This window comes from Marmota monax, unplaced genomic scaffold, assembly GCF_021218885.2.
Source record: "Marmota monax isolate L192 unplaced genomic scaffold, Marmota_monax_Labrador192_F-V1.1 WCK01_AAM20220418_F8-fsc00102, whole genome shotgun sequence".
NCBI lineage: Eukaryota > Metazoa > Chordata > Mammalia > Rodentia > Sciuridae > Marmota > Marmota monax.
This window is the reverse complement of record NW_026692494.1, coordinates 3,080,631-3,107,203: the sequence shown is the minus strand read 5'-3', so window position 1 is coordinate 3,107,203 and position 26,573 is coordinate 3,080,631. Positions and strand designations below refer to the sequence as shown.

The 26,573-nt window shown below is 48.5% G+C and overlaps 1 protein-coding gene across 2 annotated transcripts in view; it reads right to left on the bottom strand.

Annotated features, from left to right (window-relative positions):
- The window catches only part of Mllt1 (MLLT1 super elongation complex subunit), a 59,165-nt gene extending 34,081 nt beyond the window's left edge, over window positions 1-25,084 (bottom strand). Inside the window, exons 1-3 of one of the 2 annotated variants that reach the window (XM_058579180.1) lie at window positions 24,956-25,084; window positions 15,741-15,921; window positions 8,192-8,274 (exon numbers count right to left, since the gene is read on the bottom strand). In XM_058579180.1, the coding sequence (XP_058435163.1) occupies window positions 8,192-8,274; window positions 15,741-15,921; window positions 24,956-24,967 (276 nt within the window). In that variant the 5' untranslated portion in view covers window positions 24,968-25,084. The remainder of the gene's footprint in view (window positions 1-8,191; window positions 8,275-15,740; window positions 15,922-24,955) is intronic. The other variant, XM_046443954.2, reaches the window with a different exon arrangement.
- Window positions 25,085-26,573: the final 1,489 nt, after the last annotated feature.

The following is a 26,573-nucleotide window of genomic DNA, read 5'->3' as shown; positions in this document are numbered from 1 at the left end:
ATTACAGAAAGTCCTAAAAAGACAAAGACTACTAAAGGTAACAAACAAATTCAATGAAGATGCAGGGTGAAAGGCCAACATGCAAAAAATCAGTGGTGTTTTTATCCACCAGCAACTCGTGAACAAAAAACAAATCAGGACAATTCCATTTACTTAGCATTCTAAAGAATAAAATACCTAGGAATAAATTTAACCAAGAAGGTAAAAGACTCTCCAAAACACAAAACCTTGCCGAAAGAAATTAAAGGCCTAATTAAATGAAATGACATACAATATTCACAGAACTGGAAGACTTAATATTGCTAAGATGGTAACAATCTCCAGAGTCAATGCAATCCCTATCAAAATTCCAATGGAATTATTTGCAAAAATGGGAAAGCCAAATCTCAAATAATCATAAGGAAAGATGCTATGGAATGAATGTAGTTTGTCCCCCACCCAAAATTCAAGCTGAAACTTGACTTCCATTGTGACATTGTTGGACGTGGAACATTTAGGAGGTGACCTGGTCATCAGCAAGGAGTAAAGCTTTTCTCATGGACTAGGTTAATGCTGGCTCTTGTGGGACTGGATTAGTTACTACAAAAGCAAACTTTTATAAAATGAGGTCACCCTGCCTGTTCTGTCTCTTCCACACATACCCTAGTATCCTTCTGACTTCTGCCACATTGTGAAGCAGCAAGACGCCCTCATCATATGCAGCTGCCCCTTCTTGGATTTCCCAGACTCCCAAACCAGACGCCAAAATAAACCTCTTTTCGTTATAAATGTCCCAGTCCCAGGCATTCTATTAGAGTATAGAAAATAGAGTAGGACAAACAGCAAAGAGCCCAGAATAAACAAAATCATACTGAAGCAGAGGAGGAAAATCTGACAGAGTTAGGAAAAAACTCATACTTTTTCCAATTTTGAAACTTCCTAGAAAACAACAGTAATCAAAACAGTATGGTCCTAGTATAATGACAGCCATATAAACTAATACTATGGAATTAAGAGTCCAGTTTTAAACCCAAATTCTATGGCCACTTTATTTTCAACAAGGATGCTAAGATCACTCAATGGGAAAAGAATAATCTCTTCAATAAATGGTGTGGGTCATCTGGAAAAAAAACTGCATAAAAGAATGAAGCTGGACCCCTACCTCACTCCACACACACACAAAAGTTAACTTAGGGATGACCAACTACATAAAGATAAAAACTAAAACTACACTGGAGGCTGGGATGTAGCTCAGTGATAGAGCATGTGCTTAGCGTGTCCAAGGCCCTGGTGTGCTCCCCAGCTCCAAACAACAAAGCAAACACCATAAAACTAGTATAAGTGAACATGAGGAGTGATTCTTGATGACCTCAGAGTTGGTATGGGAGGCACAGGCTTGATACTAATAGTGCAAGCAACAATAATGACAAAATAGATAACCGTACTTCATAAAAACTTAATTTGGTACATAAAACAACCTTATCAAGAATGTGAAGACAACCTACAGAAGGAGGGGAAATATTTGCCAATCACAAGTTCCACAATGCAATAAGAAAAGAACAATTTGAAAATGGGCAGATGTACACAGACATTTCCCCAAAGAAGATATACAAATATCCAAGGAGCCCATGAAAAGATGTTGAACGTAACAGCCACTAGGATGGCTATCATGTGAAAGAGAAAACAAGCACTGCTAAGGACAGGGGAGAAGGAAGCATCATACACTGCTGGTGGAAATGTAAGATGTACACTCACTGTGGAAGACTTTGGCAGTTCCTCAAAACTTTAAACAGAACTACCACATGACCCAGAAGTTCCACTCCCAAAAGACTGGAGAACTGGTCCTCAGACACGTGTATCTACACACTTGTCAGAGCAGCTAGCTGTATTCACAGCAGCTCAGAAACGGCCAAGTGTCTATCCATAGACGAAGGGGTAAACAAGTTGTAGGATAGTCAGTTCACATTATTCATAGACTCCATACTTGTTAAGTCACCTACTCACTAAAGTTTATTTGTAAACCCAAAATACTCAAGGCTTTCATAGTTATTTGTAAATATATGCAGAACAGTAAAAACTCCAAACTGCCCAATGGACTCATTCCCAGGGGACATGGGACGAGGTGGTGCTGTCCACTTGCTGCAGCTCGCCCTGTGAACACTGTGCCACATTCTCCACATTTTTGTACTCCCCCACCCCACTTTGGCTGTTTAAAAGGAGCTCTAAGCATACTGCTACAGCACTGTCCAGTGTTCCTGAGGCAAGAAGAGAAAACGTTTGTGTTCAATGATGAGCTTCACTCAGGCAGGACTTATAATGCTGATGGCCATGAGTTTAGCATCAATGAATCAACAATATAAAATAGGGTGTCTTTAAACAGAAACACACATAACAAAGTTATGTATTCATCAGTGGATAGAAGGTTGTGACTAGAAGAACTTATACACGAAACGGGGCGGTATTTGCCAACTCAGTGTTTATTCTCAAATAATGAGAATTGGCTATGGTGCACTCAGCCAGGAAAGCAATGGTGTACAGGTTGAGCATTCCTAACTTGAAAGTGAAAACACTTTGAATTTTGGATTTTCACATTATAGATGCTCTATGGGTAAAGTCTATACAAATAACCCATAATCCCCAAAACTCCAAAATCTGAAAAACTTGTAGTCCTCAACCTGTCCTGGTATAGGCCACAACCTGGATAAGCCTCAAAAGCAGGCTGCGTGAAAGCAGTCACCAGGTGCAAAAGGTCCCATGTTACATGATTCTACTTACCTGAAATGTCCACACCCCACAAATCCATAGACCAGAAAGCAGATTAGCAGTTGCCAGGAGAGGACAAAGGGGAAATGGAGAGTGAAAGTTCCTGAGTACCCTCCTCAAGTGATGAAAAACTTTTGAAACTAGAGGAGAGGTGGTAAATGCCCCTAAACTGAACGCATTAAAATGGTTAGAATGCACTTCATGCAAACGTCACCTCAATTTTGAAGAATTCCTTAGGACACACATGCATGACTTATGCTATCAGATGAAGGCCTCCTTGAGAGAAAGGGAACTCTTTACAAATAAGTTGCTCCTACCAATTGGTTACAAAAAAAAAAAAAAAAAAAATGCAGCCCCCATTAAAACCTAGTGTTCAACACCATGTAAAGCATAATTCCTTCACTTTACAGACTAAGCCATATTCAAAGGCAAACACACAAGCGAAAAGCTCACCGTGCACCATACAAGCTGATGTCTGAGAAAGAACCTTTTCTGTTCTGGTTATAGACCCCTCCAGAGAAGTCAAATAGCATCTTTTGGTCCCTAGGACCTCCACCTCCTCAGGCCTTCAAAAGCCCCCAGGCTCTTCTCCCCGGCACTCTGCTGCCTGGCCATCCACAATAACACCGGCTAGTGCATGTGGAATGGCCACTGGGCTAAGGCTTCACCTGCTGCCCTACCTGAGTCTTCCAAGTTGATACAGGCAGGATCTCCACCTTACGGAAACAGAAACTGAGGTTTAGAGAGGTCCCCTGCACCAGTGGTGACAGAAACACTTCCTGGAAGTTGAACCCTTGTGTACCTGCTTCCAACCTACACCATTAGCTGGTCTCCCCACCCAGGGTGGCCACACGACCATCCTCATGCTAAACTTGGTCACCTTCCCCTTGATTTCTGACCTTACATTCAACTTATCCTTTTGGGTATTTTAATAGTTCACTAAATATACAATTACTATATTATTCCTTTCATTCTTATTTAGATTACATTTAATTTTCAAACACGTCTAACTTGTATTATCTGTTGAATGCTTACAATAAACATCATAAAATACTCAAAGACACAATCTATGCCTCCTGAAACAATCTGTGAATCCCCAGTGTAATTCACGGTGTGGAAACACACAGAACACTGAGTTTTGAAGAATGAGTTTTGAAGAATGGCACATATTTTGTAAGTGAATAAATGACGGTAAGACTTCCATTTCATTACTTCTGTATGCTACTGTATGCATCCACATGCTCCCATTTAAGATAGCTAATACAGAGGTATGCCTCATGCAAGGTATCTGACATGTGCTGACACCCTTGTAAAAGATATCTAACAAGCCTTCAATAAAAGCTATTTGAGTACAATAGATTCGAGTGAAATATCATAATATTTCTGACTTGCTGCTGAACGAATAACCAATAGATTACTACCAGATGCAAGCCTGGCTCCCTGAAGACAGAAAAATCAGCACACATCCATTCACCACAGCCTTGGTTCAAACAGCTCTCCATACCTAGATAAACTGTTTTTGCAATCAACTGATACTCAGTTTTTCACAACTGTCTGATCTTTACAAAATTTGAGAAGCAGGGACCCACATTTAGGTAATAAAGGCAATGTAATACAAAGAATAATACTGTCTCTGTCACCTAAGTGTAAGTAAAAACCCAAATTTATTGACAACAGTCATCCTAGGTCACCTCTGTCTCAGTTATTTAAGCAACAGGTGTGTGTCTGGTCGTAGCTGACTCTGAGTCCAGTCCTGCCAACCCCTGTGGCCTTCACCAAGAGACTTATCCAAGAGCTCCCCCTTCCACAGCTTTGGGTGGGGGGTCCCCTCCTCCTCCCTCTTCCACGGCCTGGGTGGGTCCTTCCCTTGGGGGCTCATCTGGAGGCACTAGCTGGTGCACCACACACACACACGCCACCACAGTGGAGATCAGGGTCTGCGTGCCTGCACTGTCTGTGGTGGGGTCACCTCCTGGACTGCCTTAGTCCAGGACCCTCTAAAAAGAACATAGAATTCCCAATGAGCAGGGTCAGAGCATGAGCAGGCAGTCAGCCCTTGTTCTGAGACCGTGCTGAGAGACACATGGCAATTGTCTGAAGAGGAGGCAGCGGACCCAGGCGCAGCCACCATAGCCTCTGCAGGAGTTGTTCAGACCAACATCTGGCATGGGAATGCAGCCTCTTCTCTTTCATTGAAACAGAAAAACTGGCCCTCCTCCAACGGGGTTCAAATGAAACCACATACTGAGATCTAAAAAATCCACTACACCTAAAACAGGAGAATTTTACTATATGTAAATTATACCTTGATAAACCAGATTTTTTAAAAATACCTTGACCTGAAGCCAAGAGTTGCTGGGGATTGCTGGAGGCAACAGAGCAGTAAGCAGCACACCCGCTCCTTCCAGATGGAAACTGGGATGTGGTACTGTGTTGGGGAAGCACCTCAGGGCCTTTCAAAGAACAAGGCAATGGGTGCTGCAGAAGAACATGGAGTCCTGTACCACCCATTCAAGCACATAAGACACACCTGAAATAAGGCCCTGAGGATCTTGAAAGAGCAGTCAGGAATCCAGACAACCCCTTCAGAGAGGGCCCCTTGTCTTCTTGAATCCCCAGCACAGAGGAGGATAATGAGCCCAGTAGGGGCAGTCCTATGTCCAAAGGACTGCCCAGTCCCTTTCCCCATCAGGGGCAGAAAGTAAGGGGGATAGAACCACAGAGAACTCAGGACAAAAACAGCCCTGAAATCTGGAGATCAGACCCAGGCAAGCACTGCTCAGGTGTGGGCTACAGGATAAGGCAGGTGTGTGACCTGAGCTCCCTCAGGTTCCTGCTACGTGTGCATTGCTCCAACGCTGGGGGGCCTGGCTGCCAGCTGGCCTGAGATTCCCCACACAGGGTGAGGATGGGAAGCAGGGTCTGAATGAACAGTACTGCCAAGGACCTGCCCATCCTGCCTCCAAGCCCACTCCCAGTCTGCGGGAGGGAGGTCCTGGAAGTCCACATACAGCTGCTCCATGCTGCTACGGGCCAGGCGATAGCACAGGCCACTCCTAAAGGCCGGGAATACAATTTTTCGTCTGTGGGTTGCCCACCCACCTGCAGATGCAAGGCTGAACAAGATGTCCATGAGTGTGGGATGACAACTCAACTCTAAGGATGCTCTGGAACATGGACCAAAACAAAGAAAAGAAAAGGAGCAGGAGTGGCCTCCTCTCAAGTACCAAGCATCCAGGTGCTGAAGTGCTCTCCCCCAGTGAGGTGAACTTCCATCCACTGTCCCTACTACTGCATGTGCTAAAGAGCAGAGGACACCAGGCCAAGTCTGCTGGGGCCTCCATCCTCAGCAGATGGCAACCTCAGAAATGAGAACACCAAACTGACTATGTCCTGTGGCAAGCACGAACCTTGACCAGTTCCTGGAGGGCAGCCATATGAGAAGGAAAGCAGCAGACTCCTGCCAGGAGTAGGAAGGTAAAGGAGACTGCAGCTTTCTGGGTCACAAGTGTGAAGCACTCCTCTCTGCTTACAAAGGGCTCTGATTGGCTCATCAAGAAGCTGGGGACGCTGGGCCCATGAGGCAACTAAGACCTGTCTACCTTCCTTCGGTCGGTACCACACAGACACCACATACGTTCTCCCTCCCACAGAGATCAGCAGCCCAGGCACAGCAACAGGCCTACAGTAAACTGTAGAGGCCACACCAAGGGCCAAGAGGATTCTAGCAGGGGCCTCTGCGCTAGCACTGAGTGTCCTGCTCTAGAAGAGACGGCTTGGCCAGGACTCTCCAGCCTAGCAGAGATGACATTCTCAGGACACAGGGTCCCCTGGGCCAGGTGAAAGAGCTCCAGGAATCAGCGTCCACCTCAGCAGCCCTAACTGGCTACATGTTCAGCCCTCAGTAGGGAGAGGAAGGTCAAGGTGCCAGGGACCATAAGTGTCAGAAACACAAAAGCCCACAGACCCATGGGACTCCAACTGCTTCTGACCTCAAAGGTACTCTTAGTCAAACCAGGGAAGTTTTGACCAGTCCCAGAGATTCTGTCCCCTGCCACACCCTGAAGAATGCCAAGATAAGAGCACTCAGCAGAAGGACTCCGGCCTTCAACTACCCTAAAAGTGGCTAATGGGGTTGCTCCTCCTCCACACATTCACTGAGGGGTCTTGAGAGGCTGGGTGCAGGTCTGCCAGGGGACTTGCCCCTGGGACCTAAGGAGTCTACCTGCAGACTGGCTCAGCTCTGCTGCCATGAGGTCTGGTCACCAGCTTCTGTGGTCTCCATCCCACAAATGTCACAGAACAAGCCAGGTGTCTGTGAACAGCCTTTCAGATTTCAGGAGGCCTTGTACCTGAAACCTGGCTGAGTCACACCTGCCACTGGGCTCCAGTGGGGTGGCACACCTAAGTGTCACCTGAGAGCACCATAAGGCCAGGGAGTCTGTAAAACAGTGTGATTCCTGACTCCTGTTTCCCAGTGGGTATAAACAAAGGAACTCTTTACAGCAAAGTGGGCGGTACCCAACAGCCAGAGACCTACTCCTTGAAAGACAGTCTAGTTGCAATTTGCAGAAGAGCAGCCAGAATGGCCTGAGCCAGGAAATGCCACCAGTGGCCCCTTGGTGGCACCTGTGAGCATCAAAAGCAGGCTGCAGGGCAGCCTCTTTTTTCAATTACAGAGCAAAAAAAAAAGTTTAGAAACTACAGACTGGGAAAATAAAAGCCCTAAAATTGCATAGCATAGCGTAGAGATGGTAGTCTATGGTTTATTACACATTGAAAAACAACTAGAAGAGCTTGAAGGTTCCCAACACACAGAAATAACATCCAAGGAGAAGAAAATGCTAATTTTCCTATTTAGTCACTATACATTGTAGACATGTCTCAAATTTTAACACTGTACCCCACAAATAAAAGCACATTTATGTCAACTTAAAAATAATTTTAAAATATACTGGGGAAAAAAATCTCCTGGAATCCTCCCATCCATATTACCCTTGCTGACACTGATGACACATGTAAGTCCTCTCTATACCTATTACACTTGTAACTTACTTCATTCATGAACAGTATTAACAACTCCTTCCCCTGAGGGTCATCAAGGTCCTACTCAGAAGAGGCATATAACTACCCCACCTAGTCGCTGCTGTGACATCGAGACTACTTCCAGCTCTCTCTCACCACATATGGTCCAGTGAATGACCCTCAAGGACCCTCACAGAACCCGCCCATCAGGACATGTCATGCTTTCTCAACTTCCAAGGAGGCCATCTGGGGCCCCAGGAAAACTGCGGAACTCCACACCAGCATATGCTCACTGGCAGTCCCTGCAATGCATATTATCTGCACAAGCTACTTCTGTCTCCTCCCTGTGAGCTGCCTATGGTACCCGCTGCCTAGGGGTCTCTAATGGGATGCACATCCTGCTCATTGCTCTGGAAGATCCTACCTTGTTTTTGAAGTACACCTCGATGGGCATGATGAAGCCAGCGTACCCCGACTCCTCCACTTTGTAGGGGGGCTCCTTGCACACTAAAAAGAAAGGGAAAACCATCCATCAGCCTCCTGCTCTTCCAAAGGCCCAGCAAGCAGCAGTAGCAGCTCCCCCACTCTGCTGTCCTCCCTCCTTCTGAAGGCAGCTTTTCAGGAGGGCGTGCTCCCCTAGGGAAGTCAGGAAAATTGCATGCCAAAAGGTGCCTGGGAAATAAAAGGGGGCAGAGCTGGACAGGAGAAAGGTGAATGGACCACTGGAACATCCAGCAGACAGAGTAGGAAGGGGCACAAGACTCTGTCTTCTAGGCACTTCCTCCTGCCAGAGAAGGCTGCACAAGTTCAATTGACTCAGGTATGAAAGACCTGGAGCCTCAGCCTCAGACCCGACAGTCCTGACCTCCTCATCACTGGCTACACCATGTGCACACACCCCACTCTGTGCCAGGGACAGGCACACAGGATATGCAGGAAGGATCTCAGAGGGTTCTGCTCCTGGGTTCTACATTAGCACCAAATGAGAACAGTCCAAGCCATTTGAACAGCCAGCCTAATTAACCCAAAAATTAAAAAAAAAAGGGAAGAAACAAACAGTAAAATATATATAAAATTATATATGCCTATAATTTCATTCAAAGTAAACCATTCATGTTTAAAATAAATAAAATCTTAAAAACATGGTAAATTTAAAAAATAAAAAAAATAAAAAAATCCATGTTTCCACATTTCTACAGACATTATATATATTCCACATTTATACAGACCATGAATATACTATTCCCCTGCTTTTAACTAAAATCAGGACATAAAGATCAAATCCCTTATTCTCCATCCCTCCCTCTCCAGAGGCTACCATTCCTGGGAGAAAGGAAGAATCCTGCCAATTGCTTGTGAGGTTTTTTAACCACTTCCCTGAGGTTGGAAAGATATGTGAAGTTTGCATACTGAATGACATATCTCAGTGAGTTTGGGGTAAGTCTATAAAGCCACCATCATTACCAAGGCCAGAGGCATTCCTTCACCTCCCAGAGCTTCCTCCTGCCCTTTGATTGTTTTTCTCTTCCTAAGAATATTTAATGAAGACCTACTCTCTGAGCAATGTTAAGCACACAATACAGTACCAACAACAATCAGATTCTACTAATCTAAAGATTGCTTTAGTTGACCACCACCACCCTATACCCTGTCCCCAGCCCTGGGCAGCCACCACCCCAATCGGCTTCTCCAAGTTGGACTACTGTAGATGCCACATATAAGTGATATCACATAGTGTTTACCTTTCTCTGTCTGACATACTTCATTTTAAAATATCAATTGTTAAAAAAAAAAAACTTACAAATTCTGGGGCCCACTAAAGAATTAACTTACATATCTGCATAAGTAAGTTAATTCTTTAGTGGGCCCAAGAATTTGCTAGAAAACAGTGAAACATAATGAAACATGACTCTTATATTTAAACCTTAATTAGCTGGGTGTGGTGGTGCACACCTATAATTTCAGGTACTAGAGAGACTGAGGCAGGAGGATCACAAGTTAAAGGCAACGTGGGCAACTGAGCAAGAACTCATCTCAAAATAAATAAAAAGGGCTGAAGATAAAGCTCAGGGGTAGAGCTCCCCTGGGTTCAATTCCCAATGCAAGAGGGGGGAAAAAAAAAAAAGGACTTTTCTTTCAAAAAAAAAAAAAGAAAAGGCTCTTAAATATCAACCTTGTATGTATATATAGAAACAAACTTGGAAAGCAGGGAGGGCAAGCCTAGAGTGACTAGGGACCCTTGAAGGTAGGACTAAACAGCCAGCCTCGCATGGAACCTAGTCTGCAAACTACAGGGAGGGAAAGGCAAACTATAGGGAGCCTGTGGCTCCTGAAGCCTGGGGCTCCTGAAGCCTGGAGCTGCAAAAACTGGCACAGGGGTCAGTGATACCAAGGCTCCTTCTTACCCACCTCCACTGTCCCCCTGATGCAGCCCCCGGTTCCCTCAGGGCCCAGCTCCACACCAATGCCATCACTCTCCAATCCCCTGGCTGCCACTGCTTCCCCTCCAGCTGCCTGCCCTGTCCCTACAATAGTCCTACCACTCACCTCCATGCAGTGACCTTCTAAAGTCTATAGCAACCACCTCTGCCAGGCACTCTAGCCACTTCACTGACACCAGGCTCTGCAGGTAAACCACTGCTGCTACCAACTGCAGTAACTACACCTGGCTCACTCCTCCATTCCTTCAGTCCACTGTTCATGGTCTGACAGTGTCAGGGACTTAGAGGACAACAGAAGCCACAATGAGCCCCTTGTTGTCACTTTCAAACTGGGTAAGGCAGGAGCAGTCCTGCCTGCTGGACAATCTGGATCAGTAGGGAGAATCTTCAGCCTGGGGAGAATTGTCCCAGATGGCTTACAACTAAATCTCCATTCCAGCCTGTCTCTTTTGGCTCCTTGGAGAGGTTGCTGGAGATGTTGGACAGGGAACTCAGATATTGCCCACCCACACAGACTTATGATGCATCCCTAAATCTGCACCTCTCCTCCAGTGCCCCACAGTCAGGGACCCAGGTTGCCCAACACTCACCCAAGGACCTGAAGGAAACTGGCTCCTCTCCCAAGGCTCACCTGTCACCAACGGCTATCAAACGGGCCTTCAAACTTATAAACTGCCCAAGAATGCAGCCCCTGGCCCACATGCTATACCTCTCAACAAGGAATACTTCCTAGCACCTCACCAGCCACCTAGCCCTAAGTTTACTTCTACACCATTCCTGCGTGGGCAGCCAGAAAGATTTAGACTTTTTTTTTTTTTTTTAGTTTGGAGGGGGCCACGGTGTCCCCCAAGCTGACTTCAAACTCTTGAGTTCAGCTCAAGCAATCCCCTGACTCAGTCTCCCGAGTGGCTGATGTGACAGACACATGCCATCTTGCCCACCTTAAAAACAAGATATATTCAAAGGGGCAAATTAAAAAATAGGATTGGGCTCTTAAGAAGATATTACAGGGGTTGTAGCTCAGTGGTAGAGCACTTTGCCTAGCATGTGTGGGGCACTGGGTTCCATCCTCAGCACCATATAAAAGTAAATAAAGGTATTGTGTCCATCTATAACTAAAAAAAAAAAAAGAATATTACAAATATACACTGTTTTTCAATTCAATTGGATGAATAGAAATTAAAGGAAAGAAGCAGGGCAAAAAGACACATTTTGTTAAAAAAGTGAGACATGAAGAAATAATTCAGCAGATTAAATGATCCCGCTGACAGCGGCTGCCATTTCTATGCATCAACTATGCAGTGCTCACCTCAGCTCACTTACTGCTCACAATGATCTTAAAAGAAGATGCAATTTTTCTCATTTTACAGATGAAAGATTTAAGCCCAGGAAAGTTAAATGATGAGCATCCAAAAAGAAGAAAAAAGAGGAAATACACAGATGGAAGGAAACTGTCCCAGGTGTAGATAACTTTCCAGAACTAAAATAAAGACACCAAAATGTCATAATACACTGAACAACAGTAACAAAAATCCCAGCAACATTGTCACATGAAACATCCTAAATGCTTCTGGAAAGAAAAACAGGACATAGCAGCAGCACCCAGACCCACAGCCTCAGACTCTTCAGAGGGATGAAGGACGCTTTCAGAGTTCTAAACCATATAATTCTAGTAATTCTCATCCAGCATGTGACATCCAACCCCACCATCACTCTGCTGTAAGAGGAGAAGGACTCAAAGAGGTCCCTGCCCACATAGCTTTCCTAGGGAACTTCTTAAGTAATGAGCCTCTTGGGACAGCACTTGAGAAACTGCACTAGTAAAAGGAGAAAATAACCAAAACAAAGACGAACAAATCAAATCCCCCCAAGGAGTGCAGTGAAGAAAAGGGACAGCGTGAGAGCCAGAGAGAAGCCAATCTGATTAGAGGTGGAAGGCAAAGGGAAGCACACGGAATGCTCAGAGTAAAGAAAAAGACCAAAACAACACTCCACCAGACAAAGACAAGTGACACGGTCAAGACAGGAGAAAAGGAAGATGTGCGAAAGACACAAAACAAAAAGCAGCTGCAAACAGTTACTCAAAAAATCATAGCCCCAAGTTTTACCCAAAATGCTGAAAAGAACTGATTCTGACCTTGAGGGCTTTAGAGTTAGAAATTAGGGACACAGTGAAGAGGAAAGAAACCCTGACATCTCACCAGTCACCCAGGTCAGCGCTGCTTCATTTTTCAGAGACACTCTCCCGTTAGGGAATGATGATCTGAGTTTCAGTTCAACAAACTTAACCACATCAAGAGCTACCCTCAACAGAAGGGTGAAGGAAGCTCAAGAAAAGGCAGGGCCCCTGATCAGGTCCTTTTCATTCACTCATTCATTCAATAAGTACTTGGTACGGGACCACAGCATCCTTGCAAGCACCGGGGACAGAGAAACAAACAAAATAGATAGAACTTCTACTTGCAGGTGGGGGAGGAGATAAATAAATATGTTAAGATGGTGCTAAGGAGAAAAATGAAACAAGCTCAGCAACATGAGGCTATGTAGATGTGTTGGGGAAAGAGACTACAATTCAGACTCAGCAGGGAGAGGATGTCCCAAAAGGACCACGGGTTCCATCTGTGGAAGAGCCCAAAGGTAAGCACGGCCAGGCTCATCTCATCATGCAAAGTCACAAAAGAAGCTGCTGGGAAAAGGAGTGGAAAAGCACATCCTGAGCATGGGCAAGGCCCTGGGTTCTATTCCCAGCGTGAAAAACAAACAAAAAAAAGCCATAAAAAGAATGAAAAGCAAATCATTTAACTATAAACAATGTAGAAAGGACGGTGGAGAAATAGAGGTATTTTGGGATAAGTTCCAATCTTTCATGCTGGTAAATCAATAAACATCATTTACATTTGAAAAACAAATCAACCTAGAAATAGTTAGCAAATCAGCTGGTGTTAAGAACACACTCTAGGGCTGGGATTGTGGCTTAGTGGTAGAACACAGGGCGGGACCCAGGTTCGATCCTCAGCACCACATAAGAATAAAGGCATTGTGTTGTGTCCATCTACATCTAAAAAATCTCTCTCTCTCCTTTAAAAAAAAAAAAAAAAAAGAACCCACTCTGGAAAAGGTTAGAAAGATTGCCGGTAGGGTAGGGTGGTAAGATTGGGGGAGGAGATGGGAATCTACCACTCTCTACCTCAACCATTTCTGCCTTATTCAATTGTTATAATGAATGTGTATTTGATGTGAAAGATACTTTTTAAATATATGAAATACCATCCCAGAGGATGGAATCCTCTAAGAAATTCACCCACCACTCTTAAGAGTTGATCTACTTTTCATTGAAAACTGGAAAGATGTACTCTGACACAATTTCTCTCAGTGCAACAGAGTGAACTGGGTATTTAGTCTTTGATAGACTTGATGACCTCAGCAGTTCTCTTGAGATACATTCGAAGCAGCTGCCCTGTACTAGACACCCAGACAGACTGCAACAAACAGGTATCAGCCACTAATAGAAAGGTAGCCACAAACTGACACTGTAGGGGAATGAGCGTCACCCACCACTCCATCTTTCATTGACCTGAGAATGTGCCCTCAAGCAGGTGCCTGGCCTGCTCTGTTGCATCCTTTTCCACGTCTTCCTCCCCGGAATCCTGAGAGGCCCCAGGCTGCAGGTCTGTCACCAGGAACACAAGGTGTGACACCAGGCATGGAGTAAAAGCATGATGAATGCAAATCGTTATTACGTGACTTCTAGGAACTGCTTGGGCATGCATGGTGGGAACTGAAGAGAAAACAGCTTCCAAGCAGATGCAAACCATCATCCTGGGTTGGTCCCCATGCTCCAAGCACAGGAAGAAGGGGAGAGGACAGACAAGGGAGAGGGAGAAGGAGAATGCAGTGGATACTGCCAGAGGAGAGAAAGGGAGGCAGCTTCAGCTTATGCTCTACCAGCATCACAGGTGACATCTGGACAAATGTCTGGCCATGCCAGTAATTAAACCAGCAGTGGCTGGTTGCGGCCCAAGGGCAGTTTGCTAACCTCCTCCCACCCACTTTAAAGCATGAGCAGCTGACCTGGCCCTTTAAGACTGTGTCACCATCTATAAAAGCACAACGTGGTAAGAACAAGCCTGGACCCTGTCTATGGACAGCCCAGCAGGAAGTGCTATGCAAATAGCTCTTTTTTTTTTTTTTTTGTAGCTGTAGATGGACAGAATGCCTTTATTTTACTTGTTTATTTTTTATGTGATGCTGAGGATCGAACCCAGGACTTTGCACATGCTAGGCAAGAGGTCTACCACTGAGCCCCAGCCCCAGCCTATGGCTCATATTCTTTTTATTAAAAAGTGCTGAGTATTTGCTGTTGTCAGTAACCCTATCTGCCATCTTCTAAAAGGCTAGGAATAAAGAAAAAGGGAGAAGGTGAAGACAAAGCAAAAATGAGGAGGGAAAGGAGTGGCTGAATACTGAAGAAACTATAAGAAAAAGAAATGGCTGCCGTTAGCGATGTCAAGTGCATATCCTTTCAAAGTGCAGTTTCTACTTCTTTGGCATTTCACTCCCTGCTCAACAGCTAGCCTCTTACAGGCAAGCTTTCTAAACTACTCCTGTGGCCCTGGAACGCCTGCACTGCAGGTGGAGGGGTCAGGGGTGGCCCTGCAGCACCTCCACACCCCCCAGCACAGCAGTTCCCCTTGAACACACCTGTTCAAGGAATATTTATTGGGGGCTGGGGTGTGGCTCAGTGGGAGAGCACTTGCCTAGCATGCACAAGGCCCTAGGTTCATCCCCAGCACTGGAGGGAAAAAAGTATTGTACCCCCCATAATGTGCCAGGCCTTGAGCCTCACATTGGGAACTCAATGATGAGAAAACCAGCTCTAGCCCCCCAAAACACTCAGAAGAGACCAACCTTGTCCCCAGATTTCCCACAAAGCCTTGCCTAGGGTCCTTTCTAAGAAAGCCATCTCTGATCATAAAGAGGGTTAATTCCCAATTCTGTTCCTTCAGACCATGTCCTGTAGAAAAGCCAGGGCCACCCTGCCACAGGTGGAGACATGGGTGGGGTACACAAAAGGGGTACTCATGTTTAACAAGCAGCAGCCTATGTGGGACTGGGTAGGGGAGCCAAAACAGGTGACAGGAACTCCTTTTCTTTTTTCTACTCCACATACTATGAACTCTTAGAATGGCACCTTAATCCAACTCAGGCCCAGTGAGCAATGTCCTGATTACTCACCACCTGGCTGCCATCTAAATGATGACAACAGTCACCACTTTCTTTCCATTCCCCTTTGACTGACTCGACAGTTGGAGAAGAGTCTGGTGCACTGTGTGGAGGAGGAGGGTGAGGACCACCTCAACATCAGCCTGGCTGGGCAGCTCCCCACCCCCAGCACTTGCTACAGAACACTTTCCTTCCATCTTGACACAACACATGGGCGTGTGGGTCCCACTTCCAGGAGGCAGGGACAGATCTTTGCAGAAGGAACGCTGGGTAGGTTAGCATTCCTAACTCAAGGCTGGGGCTACTCACCACGTTTGGGCTTGGGGAAGCTGTCGTGCAGCCGGAAGATCACCTTCTCCACAAAATGCTGGATTTCACATTGCTCTGGGCCACGAACAAACACCATCCAGTCGTGGGTGAACCCCTCCGTGGTGGGCTTCTTGCGCAGTTGGGCACGGTGCCCCAGCTCTAACTTGACCTGAACGGTGCACTGGGGGCGGGAGAGAGATTGGAACAGGTCAGTACAAAGCTCAAAGCAAGGCACTATGCAGAACTGTCCTGCCCCCTCACCCACAGGCACACTCAGTAAAAGCCTCCAAGCAGAGAGACAGGCTTCCAAGCTAGGGAGGGGAATATGGATGCTTCGATGCTTCTAGGGCACCAGCACTGAGCTGAGGGCCCCACAAGTTCTGGCTCCTCAGCAAGTGGCACAGGGCCTGTGTGTCCTTCATCTGCCTTTACGTCCTCTGCTCCACCTGCACAGCCTCGTCTCTGGTCTTCCTGTCAGCCCAGTTGACTCCTGCCTCTAGGCCCTGGCACCTGCAGGAGCTCTTCCTCTAGACTTACTACCCTAGCTCCTTTTCATCACTCAAGGCTCAGCTGTCACTTCTGCAGGGAAGCTTCCCTAACGGCCCAAGCCAATAGCACTTTGACATTCTACATCACTTATTTTGGGGGGGGGGGGGTGCTGAGGATTTAATCCAGAGGCTTCACCACAGAGACACAGACACATTCCCAGCCCTTTTTATTTTTGAGCCAGGGCCTCACTAAGTTGCTAAGGCTGGTCTCGAATTTGCGATCCTCCTGCCTCAGCCTCCTGAGCTAAGATTACAGGAGTGTGCCACCATGCCCTGCTACCTATTTCATTCTTCTCAAGGGCACTTTTGACCATCAGAAACCATCTTGCTGATTGCTGTCCACCTGCTCTCCCCTACCATCAGCTCCTCCCAAGTGAGATATCACTGAATCAGATGTGCAACCCAGACTGCAATTCTGTGGATGAGGAAACTGAGACTCTGACAGTAAGGTGCTAAGTGGCACTTGCAAGGTAAGGAGCGGCCTCAGATTTGAGGCTGGGTCTGTGTAGCCAAGGGCCACTCCCTTGACTACTCTGCTATCCTGCCTCCCTGGCCAGGGCACAGCACGCACACTTTCATTTTCATGCACTTCTGTATGAGGGCAGGGGCCTTTCTTGCTCCCCTAAGTCATCTCTAAACACTGTTTTTTGGTTTCAAAAGAACCAAGGACAGTTCCTAGTAGGCAGGAGGAAGCAAGTGTACAGCCACCTGCTGAAAGGACCCAGGTGGACTGGCTGCTGGCAGCGGAGCTCCCTGCCGTTCACATGCCTGGCATTGTTTCCTGAACTACAAGGCAGATGAGGCCAGTCCCCCTCCACTGAACACAAAGCCACAATCCTTGAAAGCACTCTTAATGCCTAGGCTGATTACCAGTGGAAAGTACTGTAAACATCCACTCTAGTTTGCAAAAACCTCCCCAGACTTTTATTAGACACAACCCTGACACCTAGTATCAAACACAAGAATGTTACAGAATGAAGCATAGGCCAAGTGGACACTTGTTTGTAAGTACCAAGATAAGCAGGAGAGACATGAAGGGCGAGTCCCAAGCTGCCTGTGTGACACTCCCACTCACTGGGCTCTACCAGCCTCCCAGATGGAGCCACCCTCCCCTGCCCTGGACTCCAGAACTCCCATATCACCTTTCACCTTCTTTGTAAGTGACTGTGTGCAATCCGAGGTACCTGCCTCTGTTCAGACCTCACCACTGGCTGAGTGAGCCTGCCCCCACCCAGCTGGTCTCCTCCCCTCTGCCCTCATCCCACAATTTGCCACCCCCATCAGAATGGAGTGCAAGCTCTGGGCACTCCTCCTACCTTCCACCTGTTCCTTTCCAAATGTCTAAAAAGTGCTCATCTTTTTCACACTTTAATACTACTTTTGAATTCAGAATCCAAGGCAGTCCAGATGTGTAAATTTCAGGTTTTGAGGGCCTCCCACTCTGTATGCATGTTCACACATGCGCATTCCTGGGCACACACACACATAAGCTGTTACAATAGTCAGTGGTGTGTCTTAAAGAATCCCAGGACTGAGAAAACACAGGAAATGCACACTCTTGTGTTCCAGCTCCATCACAGGGCTGGCCAGCCCCAAACACTCCAGGAATACCCACCCATCTGTGTGCATTTCTTCTACCCCACAGCCTGGAATACCTTAAACTCCTTTCTCTGCTGGTCAAAATTCTACTCATCCCTTAAGTCCCAACTCAAAGACTATTTCCTCCAGGGCCCCTTTGATCACTGTGCCAGACCAATCATCAATGAAGTCTGTGGCCAATTCTTTCTGGGTTGTTTCCTGCTGTCCCCCTCATGCCCCTGAGAAGTCTCTGACAAGAGTGACATCTTGTTCATCCTTGTCGCCTCTATCCTGGAAGCACAGTACCCAGTGCATCAACAACATTGGATTAATTTAGCCAGAGGACCTTCTACATCCAACAGTTCTGAGGAGCACCATCCAAGAAGGAAGGGCCAAGAGGCAGATGAGGACGGGTGGCTCCAGTGTGTGCAGAGCTGGCAAGAGACTTGTGGTTCCAGGCACTTGGCAGCCTGGTGTAAGAAACAGGGCAATATTTTGTCAATTTAAAAAATTAATTAATTTTTAAAAAAAGAAATGAGGCAGAAGGAGTTCCCCTGGCTCAGGGTGATGGTCCCTTTGGGGCTTCCAGAAAGAGAGCAGTAACTCACTTAGGACACTGGAGGGAGGGGCTGGGACAGAGTGGAGTCCAGATTGGACACAACAGGGATGATAACGGACTATATAAATGGATGATGGATATGGGGAATGGTATCTGAGTAAAATCCTCCGGTGATCTGTGTATAGCCAGGGCTACAGGAAGGAAAGGGAAAGAAGCAAACAAGGGCCACGGCAGCCTGCTAGGAGGCAACCAGAGAAGCCAGAAAGAGGAAAACAGAACCTGAAAAGGGAAACCGGCAAGAGCCCAGGGTGAAGAGATTCAGTACTTCTGGGACACACACAGAGGGCCGGTGACTAAATAGAGAGACGAATGGGAGGTCAGCGCACTCACACTGCCCAGGCACCTGGGGAACACACAAGGCAAAACACTCCAGCAAAAGCCAGAGATGAGGAATAACCATCTGGACAATAAGTAACACTCAAACCAACCACAAGCATCTGTGTGAATAGTGCTAAGTATGGAGAATGTTCAACCCAAGCAGCATCCGCATGACCCCTAGTGGGCTGTAATCATCGTGTGCACCTCACACCCACTGACCTCTGCCTCTCTACCCAACCTGCTTCCACACTGAGAATGGCTGTGAAGGTCACAGGTGAAAACGATAACAACACTATATGGAGAATGAATTCTGCTTCCCTCAAGTTCACTCCTGCGTGATGACAGTCTCCTCGGAATCAGTTATGCACCAATCCAGCTACTCAGCCCTCGGCTGGCTTCCCAGCATTTTTGATGACATGAAGTTCCCACCCAGGGCATGCCAGCAGCAGAGCAGTTATTGTGAAAGAATGGACCACAGCTCCATCAGAGAGGGGGAGAGTGTGGGCGCCAAAACTGCGCTGCAGTGGCCAAAGTAAACAGGAAGGTTCCGAGGCAGTGATGGGTAATCTTCGCAGCCGGTTGGCAGTGCCCAAAGCACCACCCAGCGACATCTATGCCCCAGGGGCTGGCACCAACTGTAGACTGAACACCCTTGGTTAAGGGCATGTCAGAGACTTGGTGGACAGATTCAAGGCTCCCTGGCCCAACCTCCTGCACACTCCCCTGAATGCTGGAATCTGCTAAGAAATAAAGAGAGTGGGATAACACAGATTCTGTTCCACTGTTTTAAAAAAAGGAAGCATTGATTGAGTAAAACATTAGAGCCACATTCACTGGAGCCAGCAAGCTGAGCCCTGGCCAACTATCCTGATGGGTCAAGTCATGATAATTTATTACCACCGTTAAGCCAATTCCAGAGTCAACTGTTAACATCCCCTCCTTCCTCTACTCTACCTGGACTCCCTCCATGGCCATCAGAACCAAAGATTTGAAGCAAACTAACCAGCTGGTTCTCAAGGAGGGTGGCCTGGCTGAGAGGCCAGCTGCTCAGGTTAAGCTCCAGACTCTCCTGGAATGAGGGAACCTCACCTGCCAGCAGCTGTCCCCCACCCCCCACCCCTAGTATCCCACACAGATGTCTCAACATCTATGTCCCCCACAGGCATCAGGACAACCTGCTACCTGGAGCCCACTTTTGGAACTCTCAGAATGGAGGGCAACCCCAAGGGGCTCAACCTGTGACTGCCACTTCCTGCATATTTGGGACTCACCTCGATGCCCACTCCCTAACAAAAGCCCGGAACAAAGGGAAACTTCCAGGTCTGCCCTGGAAAGTGTTAACCATTTTACTCCTGGAAAATCACCCAGAAGACAGCCAATGGACAGGGCGGCCCAAGGGCTCGGGGGCCATCTGGGGACAGTTAAGCTTGGGCAGGAAGCCTCAACTGGGACACTTCCCTCCATCCAGGCCAGCTGGCAGAGGGCACTTAGAACCAAAGGGCCAGTATCCTAAATCCAGCAAACCAGGCACACAGATCCTAGAGGGCCGCTTCTAAGGCCTCCTTCCACTGAAGAGAACAGCTCTTCCCAGGTGTGCACTGAAAAGCCCCCACCCCCAATTCCTGGCAAAGAGGAAGAACCTTATTCTGACAGCTCCAGATTCTAGGTCCTTTCTTCTGATTTGGTCAGCCAGCCAGCTTCTCATGGGCCCTGCCCTGTGTCTGGGACCCAGAAGGCAGGTCTTTAGCAGTGAGTGTATAAGGTTTCCTCTGATTTTCTGGTGGGAATTCTTTCCAACAAATGCCCCTTCCTCTGAAAATCTGGTATAAGTACACCCAGAATTTGACAACTGCACCTAATCCAGGTGTACCAATTTGCTCCCCTCCCAGGAGACAGTGCTAAGTCTTATCCCTCTTCAGTATCAACTGGTTGTGCAGAGGTGCTGGCCGAGTGCTCCGAATACACATGCTGATGGGGCCAGGTAATGGAGCTTGGGCAATTCCAGAGAATGGTAAAACAAGACCAAATAAGTCACACTTTGCAGAACCTTCTCCCTCCAGGTCCAGCTGGGGGCTCTCAGGGTAGCCACTGAATTAAAACAAGAAGGGGAAACAATGGATTGTCCCCTGTGACAATCCTCATAAGTGGAGGAATGCCTGCCCAGAGGTGGGGACAAAGCCAATCACTGTACCAATGGCCAGTGGCCAGCACCTCCAGTCCTTTTCTGGCTCTATCTACCCTGGTTCTCTGACCCAGGGCAAAAAGTTAATGACAAAGGAATATGAAGGGGTCTGATGAATTTCTCTCTAAACACTCAGGTGTACAGACCACGTGGATATGCAAATACCCACAATACTCAGTGTTCAGGTTCCTGGTAAGACAGAACTGCACCTGTCAGGGACCAGACATTAAAGTACAAGGTGCCCAATGATGTGTAGACACAGCACCAGGTGTCTCCTGGGAACAAGGGGAACAGTCTTCAGTGACATTTTCTGAATGTGCAAAATCCCAATCAAGGCATCTGTTGCCAGAGTAGGAAGGCCTGGTTGCAAACAGACTGATTCCTGGCTACTCTGATTTAACCAACACTTGGCAAAAGAGAGTGAAACCTTGTGTTGGACGCAAAGGGAAAAAGACACTGGTGCCTGCCCACAAGTATTTTACAATGTAACAACTTTGAGAACAAAACTTGGCAAGGAGACTTTCCAACCTTCAGGACTGGGAGTAGAAGGAAAACCAGTCACTCTGCAGTTATTACTCTGGGTAATCCTCAGTTTTTCTAGAAGCGGTTTGGGGATAAGAGCAGAGGTACCAGGACCTTGACCCATCTGAGGACCTTCTTAGGTCTGCATTTCCACACCTGCACAATGGCTGGCTAGGGAGCTGCTTGTGGCACCAACATCAAAAACAAACCTCCCTCTGGGAAGAGTGTTATCATAAGGCAGTCCTCTCCAATCCACACTGTGAAGCCCCCACATGCAAAGAATCAGCAAGCAGCAATTCCATCTTCTGATGTGACTGAACTGTCACCAACTCAGAAGCCAGGCCACTGTGAAGGGCTGGTCCTCTGTGAATGAGAGGCTCCCTGGTCCTTTTGAACAAGAGACCAAATGGCTGCTGACACTACTTCCCATCTCCCTGGTCCCCACTGACCCACTCCTCTATCCTTCCCCAATGTTTTCAGCATCCACTTAGTCTCCATTCCACATCACACCCCAGCCTCAGAGATAAACCCACTTCTCCCAGACCAGACCCCTAAGTAAGCTGAGCAAAGATTTCACTCATACCTCTACAAAGAAAATACAAATGCCACGACAGCACCAGGGCAAGTGTGGAGCAGGGAGAGCAGAAGAGTCATACATGTGGGTGCAGGTTAGGGCAAAGAGAACCAGAAAGACCTTTTCCTGCCCATGGGGAAAAGATGCCAATGAGGAGAAGTTGGGACAACAGAGCAGAACGGGAAATCCCCCTTCTTAGCTGAACCTGAAAGGCCTATGGGAAGGTCAGGTCAGGAAAGAATCAAAACCTCCAGAAGCCAGGGAGCACTGTTTCCCACTATAGGGAGGCACTACAGGTCTGAGGAATGGGGACAGGCAAGACCCCACAGATTCACACTCACCTACTTGGTAAGTGACAGCATTCTCTTGCCTCCCCAGGGGTCTTACTGTCATCAAGAGATAGTGATGGAGCTCTCCAGTCTCTCTAAAATCTGCATGAAAGCATGGTAGGAAAGGCCAACTAGACTTCAGACCCTCATCCTTCCCTCAGGGGCTGGTTTCACTTAAAAATACTTCTGCAACCATCAAGACCAGTGCTGCCCGATGGAACTTTCTACACTGATGGAAATGTCCTCTCTAGGCAGCCACACAAAACAGCTGGCAACTCAGTTGTAGTTACTGAGCACTCAAAAAGGTGACTGGGGTGACTGAGGGACTGAATTTTTTAAGCTACATAGCTACAGGTTAAATTTAAAATAGCTACAGGTGCTAGTGACTGGCATCCTGGACAGTACACAGAACCAGCTCTTGAAGGCCTGTACCACCTGAGTGGGACCTATATCTTCCTGTCACAAAGCAAGAATAATATCACCTCTTTCCACAGTCCCACTTACATGACAGCCACCAGACATCTAGGATCCAGCCCATCAAAAGGGGAATGGCCTAAGACCTGGACTAAGGAGTAGGGACAGAGGCCATACTCTATGCCTTTTGTGGTGCCAAGAGACATTCCCAAGGGTGGGATTCATTGACATCAGACGTTGAAGGGACATTCCATTTGGTTAATTCACTAAGAATTACAGGCAGCAGGCTCTATGTCTCCAAAGGAAATCATCTGACAGCACACTGCAAATCCACCAGCCAGGTGCCATGCCTTCTCCTCACTTCCTGATAGAGTAACACCAAAGCTAGAAGGGAAGCCACAGTGAGTGGGTGCCAGGATATCATTGAGATGCCACCTGCCTCAATGATCCTATGCCACAGGCAACAGGACCGGGAGGGGGAAGATCCCTTGCCCACAGTCCCCAGCACCACACAGCCACACAGCGCCTCACCAGACAGAGCCGCCTCTGTGGCGCCAGCAGCCAGGGACGCCCCAACCTGCCCTTGCTAACGGCAGAGATTTCAGCTGCCACCCCCACAGCCCCACAATGCCTTTCCTGGCTCTGCGCCCCTGAAAGCCAGGGCAGCAGCAGAGGATGAAGAAGTGATCCCGGGTTGGGAGCAGGAATGACACTGGGTTTGAGAACAGAAGGAACTCGGATGATGAAGAAGAGATACAGTGCTGGGTAAGGGGGGACACTGGGGATCAGAAAGGCCTCAGGTTTACAAGAACCAACAGGATGGGCAGCAGAATGGTTTCCAGATGGAAGGGGGAGCTGCCACCAGGAGTTTGAGAAGCATGGGAAATCCACCTGGGGTTTGGACAGAGGCTCTCAGATGTGGGGGGAAGAGACAAAAATGAGGTGGAGAGAGGGAAAGGGTAGTGGCTAAAAAGTAAGCAGGTCAGGGGGCTTGGGTAGAATGGGAGACCCTGAATGTAAGGAGGGGGGCTAGGGTTCTGGGGAGACTGGGACTGAGAAGCCAGGCCAGTGGCGGGGAGAGGAGCCAGACTGAGGCAAGAGAGCTGGACAGGGATTAAATGTGGGAAGCACAATTGAAAGTCGCGGGGCAAGAGCAATGGTCTGAAGGGTTGGGGTGGTAGGTAGTCAGGTCCGAGAAGAAACTGCTCTGGCCCTGGTCTAAGAGAAGCAGGACTGAAGGCAAGAAACGGTTCTTCAGGCCCTGGGGCCCAGGGAGAATGAACATAGCCTAAAACCAGATGGGGGCCCAGGCGGCATGGGGGGTCAAAGTAAGCTGAGGACACAAGTCCAAAGAGAAGGGACACTCTAAACAGGCCTGAGTCCTTGTGGCAAAAGACGGAAGGCTGGGGTCGCGGGAAGATGAGGGGGGTCAGCAGAGGGTGCAAGGGGAAAGGGATACTCAGGAAAGGTAGCAGTGGATGAGAGGGGAGGGCAGGGACCGTGGCCTAGGAGGGAAGGAGGGGTGAGGGCAGTTCTGGGGACACTCAAATCTGAGTTAAGGCTGAAGGGAGAACAGGCAGCAGGTTGCAGGGAGCGGGTCAAGGAGTCTGAGTCCAGAGAGAAAAGGAGACATGGGCTGGTCCCGGACCCGAAATGAGAAAAGGATCGGGCAAAATATGGGGAGAGTCCCCAAAGAGGCCCGAGGGGGCTCCTGCGCCGGCACAGGGCCCCCGGAGCCGTCTGTGAGGACGCTGGGCCGAACGGGGGTCCCCAGAGGCACCAAGAGGGCTCTGAGTCCGCGGGGTTCGGAGGGGCAGCACGAAGGGTCCCGGGCCAGGCTGGGGCTCCTGGAGCATCCCGAGAGTCTGGGTCGCACTAGAGTTCCGAGGGGCGTCCCAGGCGGCGCGGGGCCAGGCCGGGCCCGGCCGGGGCCCCGGGGGGCTTCTGGGCCGCCGGGGCCGGGCGGGGGGCGCAGTGGGGGAGGGGCGCGCCCGCCCCACATAAAGGCCCGGGCAGCGGCGGGCGCGCACAAAGCGGGGCGCGGGGCGCGCGGGGAGGCCGGGACCGAGGAGGGCCGGGCGGGCGGAGGGAAGGAGGGAGGGGTCCGGGCGGCGGCGCGGCCGCTCCTCACCTGATTGTCCATGGCTGGCGCCCCGCCCCGCCCCCGGGCCCCGCGTCGCTCGCCGCCGCCGCCGCTCAACGCCGCCCCGCCGCACTCATTGTCTGTCAGGCGCCGCCGCTCCGGGCCGCCCGCCCGCCCGCCAGCCCCGCGGAACCGGAAACCACCGCCAGCCCGGGCCGCTCATCGACCGCGGGCCCCCGCCGCCGACTCGGGCCCGCCGCCCCGACGGACAGCAACCTGGGCCAATCCACGGGACCGACCGCCGCTAGTACGGCGGGACTTCCGGCCTGGTGGGGGCCTGCCGGGCTGCGGTCGGAGGGACGAAGCCCTCAGCCAATGGGAGGCCGGGACCAGAGGGGCGGGAGGAGGGAGGGAGGGAGGCGCGAGGCGAACGCGGCCGAGGGGAGCGCGAGGTGTGCGCCGCACGTGGAGGGGGGCGGGGGCGGGACGGGCGCGTCGCGCCTGCGCAAAGCGGCCAGGCAGCCAGGCGGGAGCGTCTCTCCCGCGTCCCCCAGGTTGCAGCTTGGCCCTCTGGGGAGTGAACCCCGGGGGCATTTGTCTTGCGGCTGTGAATAGCTACTGTGTGATGGAATGAGCTCTACAACTAGGGATTCATTTTCAACCTTGAATCTGCGTGTGCTCGCCTCGTCCTGAATCTGTCTCTGCATCTGTAAAATGGGGACAAGAATAGCAACGGCCGATTCTGCTCGGACCGATTGGTAGGATACATATTTGACATCGTGCTTCGCTAAAATAATCAAAAGAGCCTCCTTCTCTCAGTTGGGGGGAATAAGTTCTGGTATCTTTTGCACAGCAAGGGGACCATAGTTAATAATGATGTGTGTTTATTTTATGTATTTATTTAGAGACTGGGATCTCGCTACATTGCCAAGGCTGGGTCTCAAATTTCCGTGCCCTAGACATCCTCCTGCCACAGCCTCCTGAGTGGCTGGAACTACAGGCACATGCCACCATGCCCAGCAAATAATGACATATATTTCTAAATTGCGAAGAGTGTTTTTTTGTTTGTTTTTTGTTTTTTATTTTTTGTTTTGGTACTGGGGATTGAACCCAGGGGTGCTTTGCCACTGAGCTACATCCCCGGCCCTTTTTATTTACTTATTTTTGAGACATGTCATTAGATTTCCCAGCTGGCCTTGAACTTGCGATTCTCCTTCCTCAGCCTTCTGAATTGCTAGGATTACAGGCTTGTGGCACTGCGACAATAAGAGTGGATTTTAACGTTTTCGTGACAAAAACAATAAATATGAGATGACAGATATAGTGATTACCCCAAGTTTCTCATTCACAGTGTATACTTGTATGGAAGCATCACCTTGTGCGGGTGAGTATATACAAATGTGTCAGTAAAAATTTTAAAAGTCTTTGCAAAGGGTGGGGGGCTGGGGTTGTAGTTCAGTGGTAGCACCCCTTGCCTGGCATGTGTGAGGCTCTGGATTCCATTCTCACCACCACATATAAATAAATAAAATAAAGGTCTCAACAACTAAAATATATATCTATATTTTTAAAAAATTGTTAAAGTCTAATGCATGAAATTTTAAATAAAATTGTTCTCTCCAACTTGTGGTTTTAATTTTTAGGATCACAAATTTTCACAGGGACT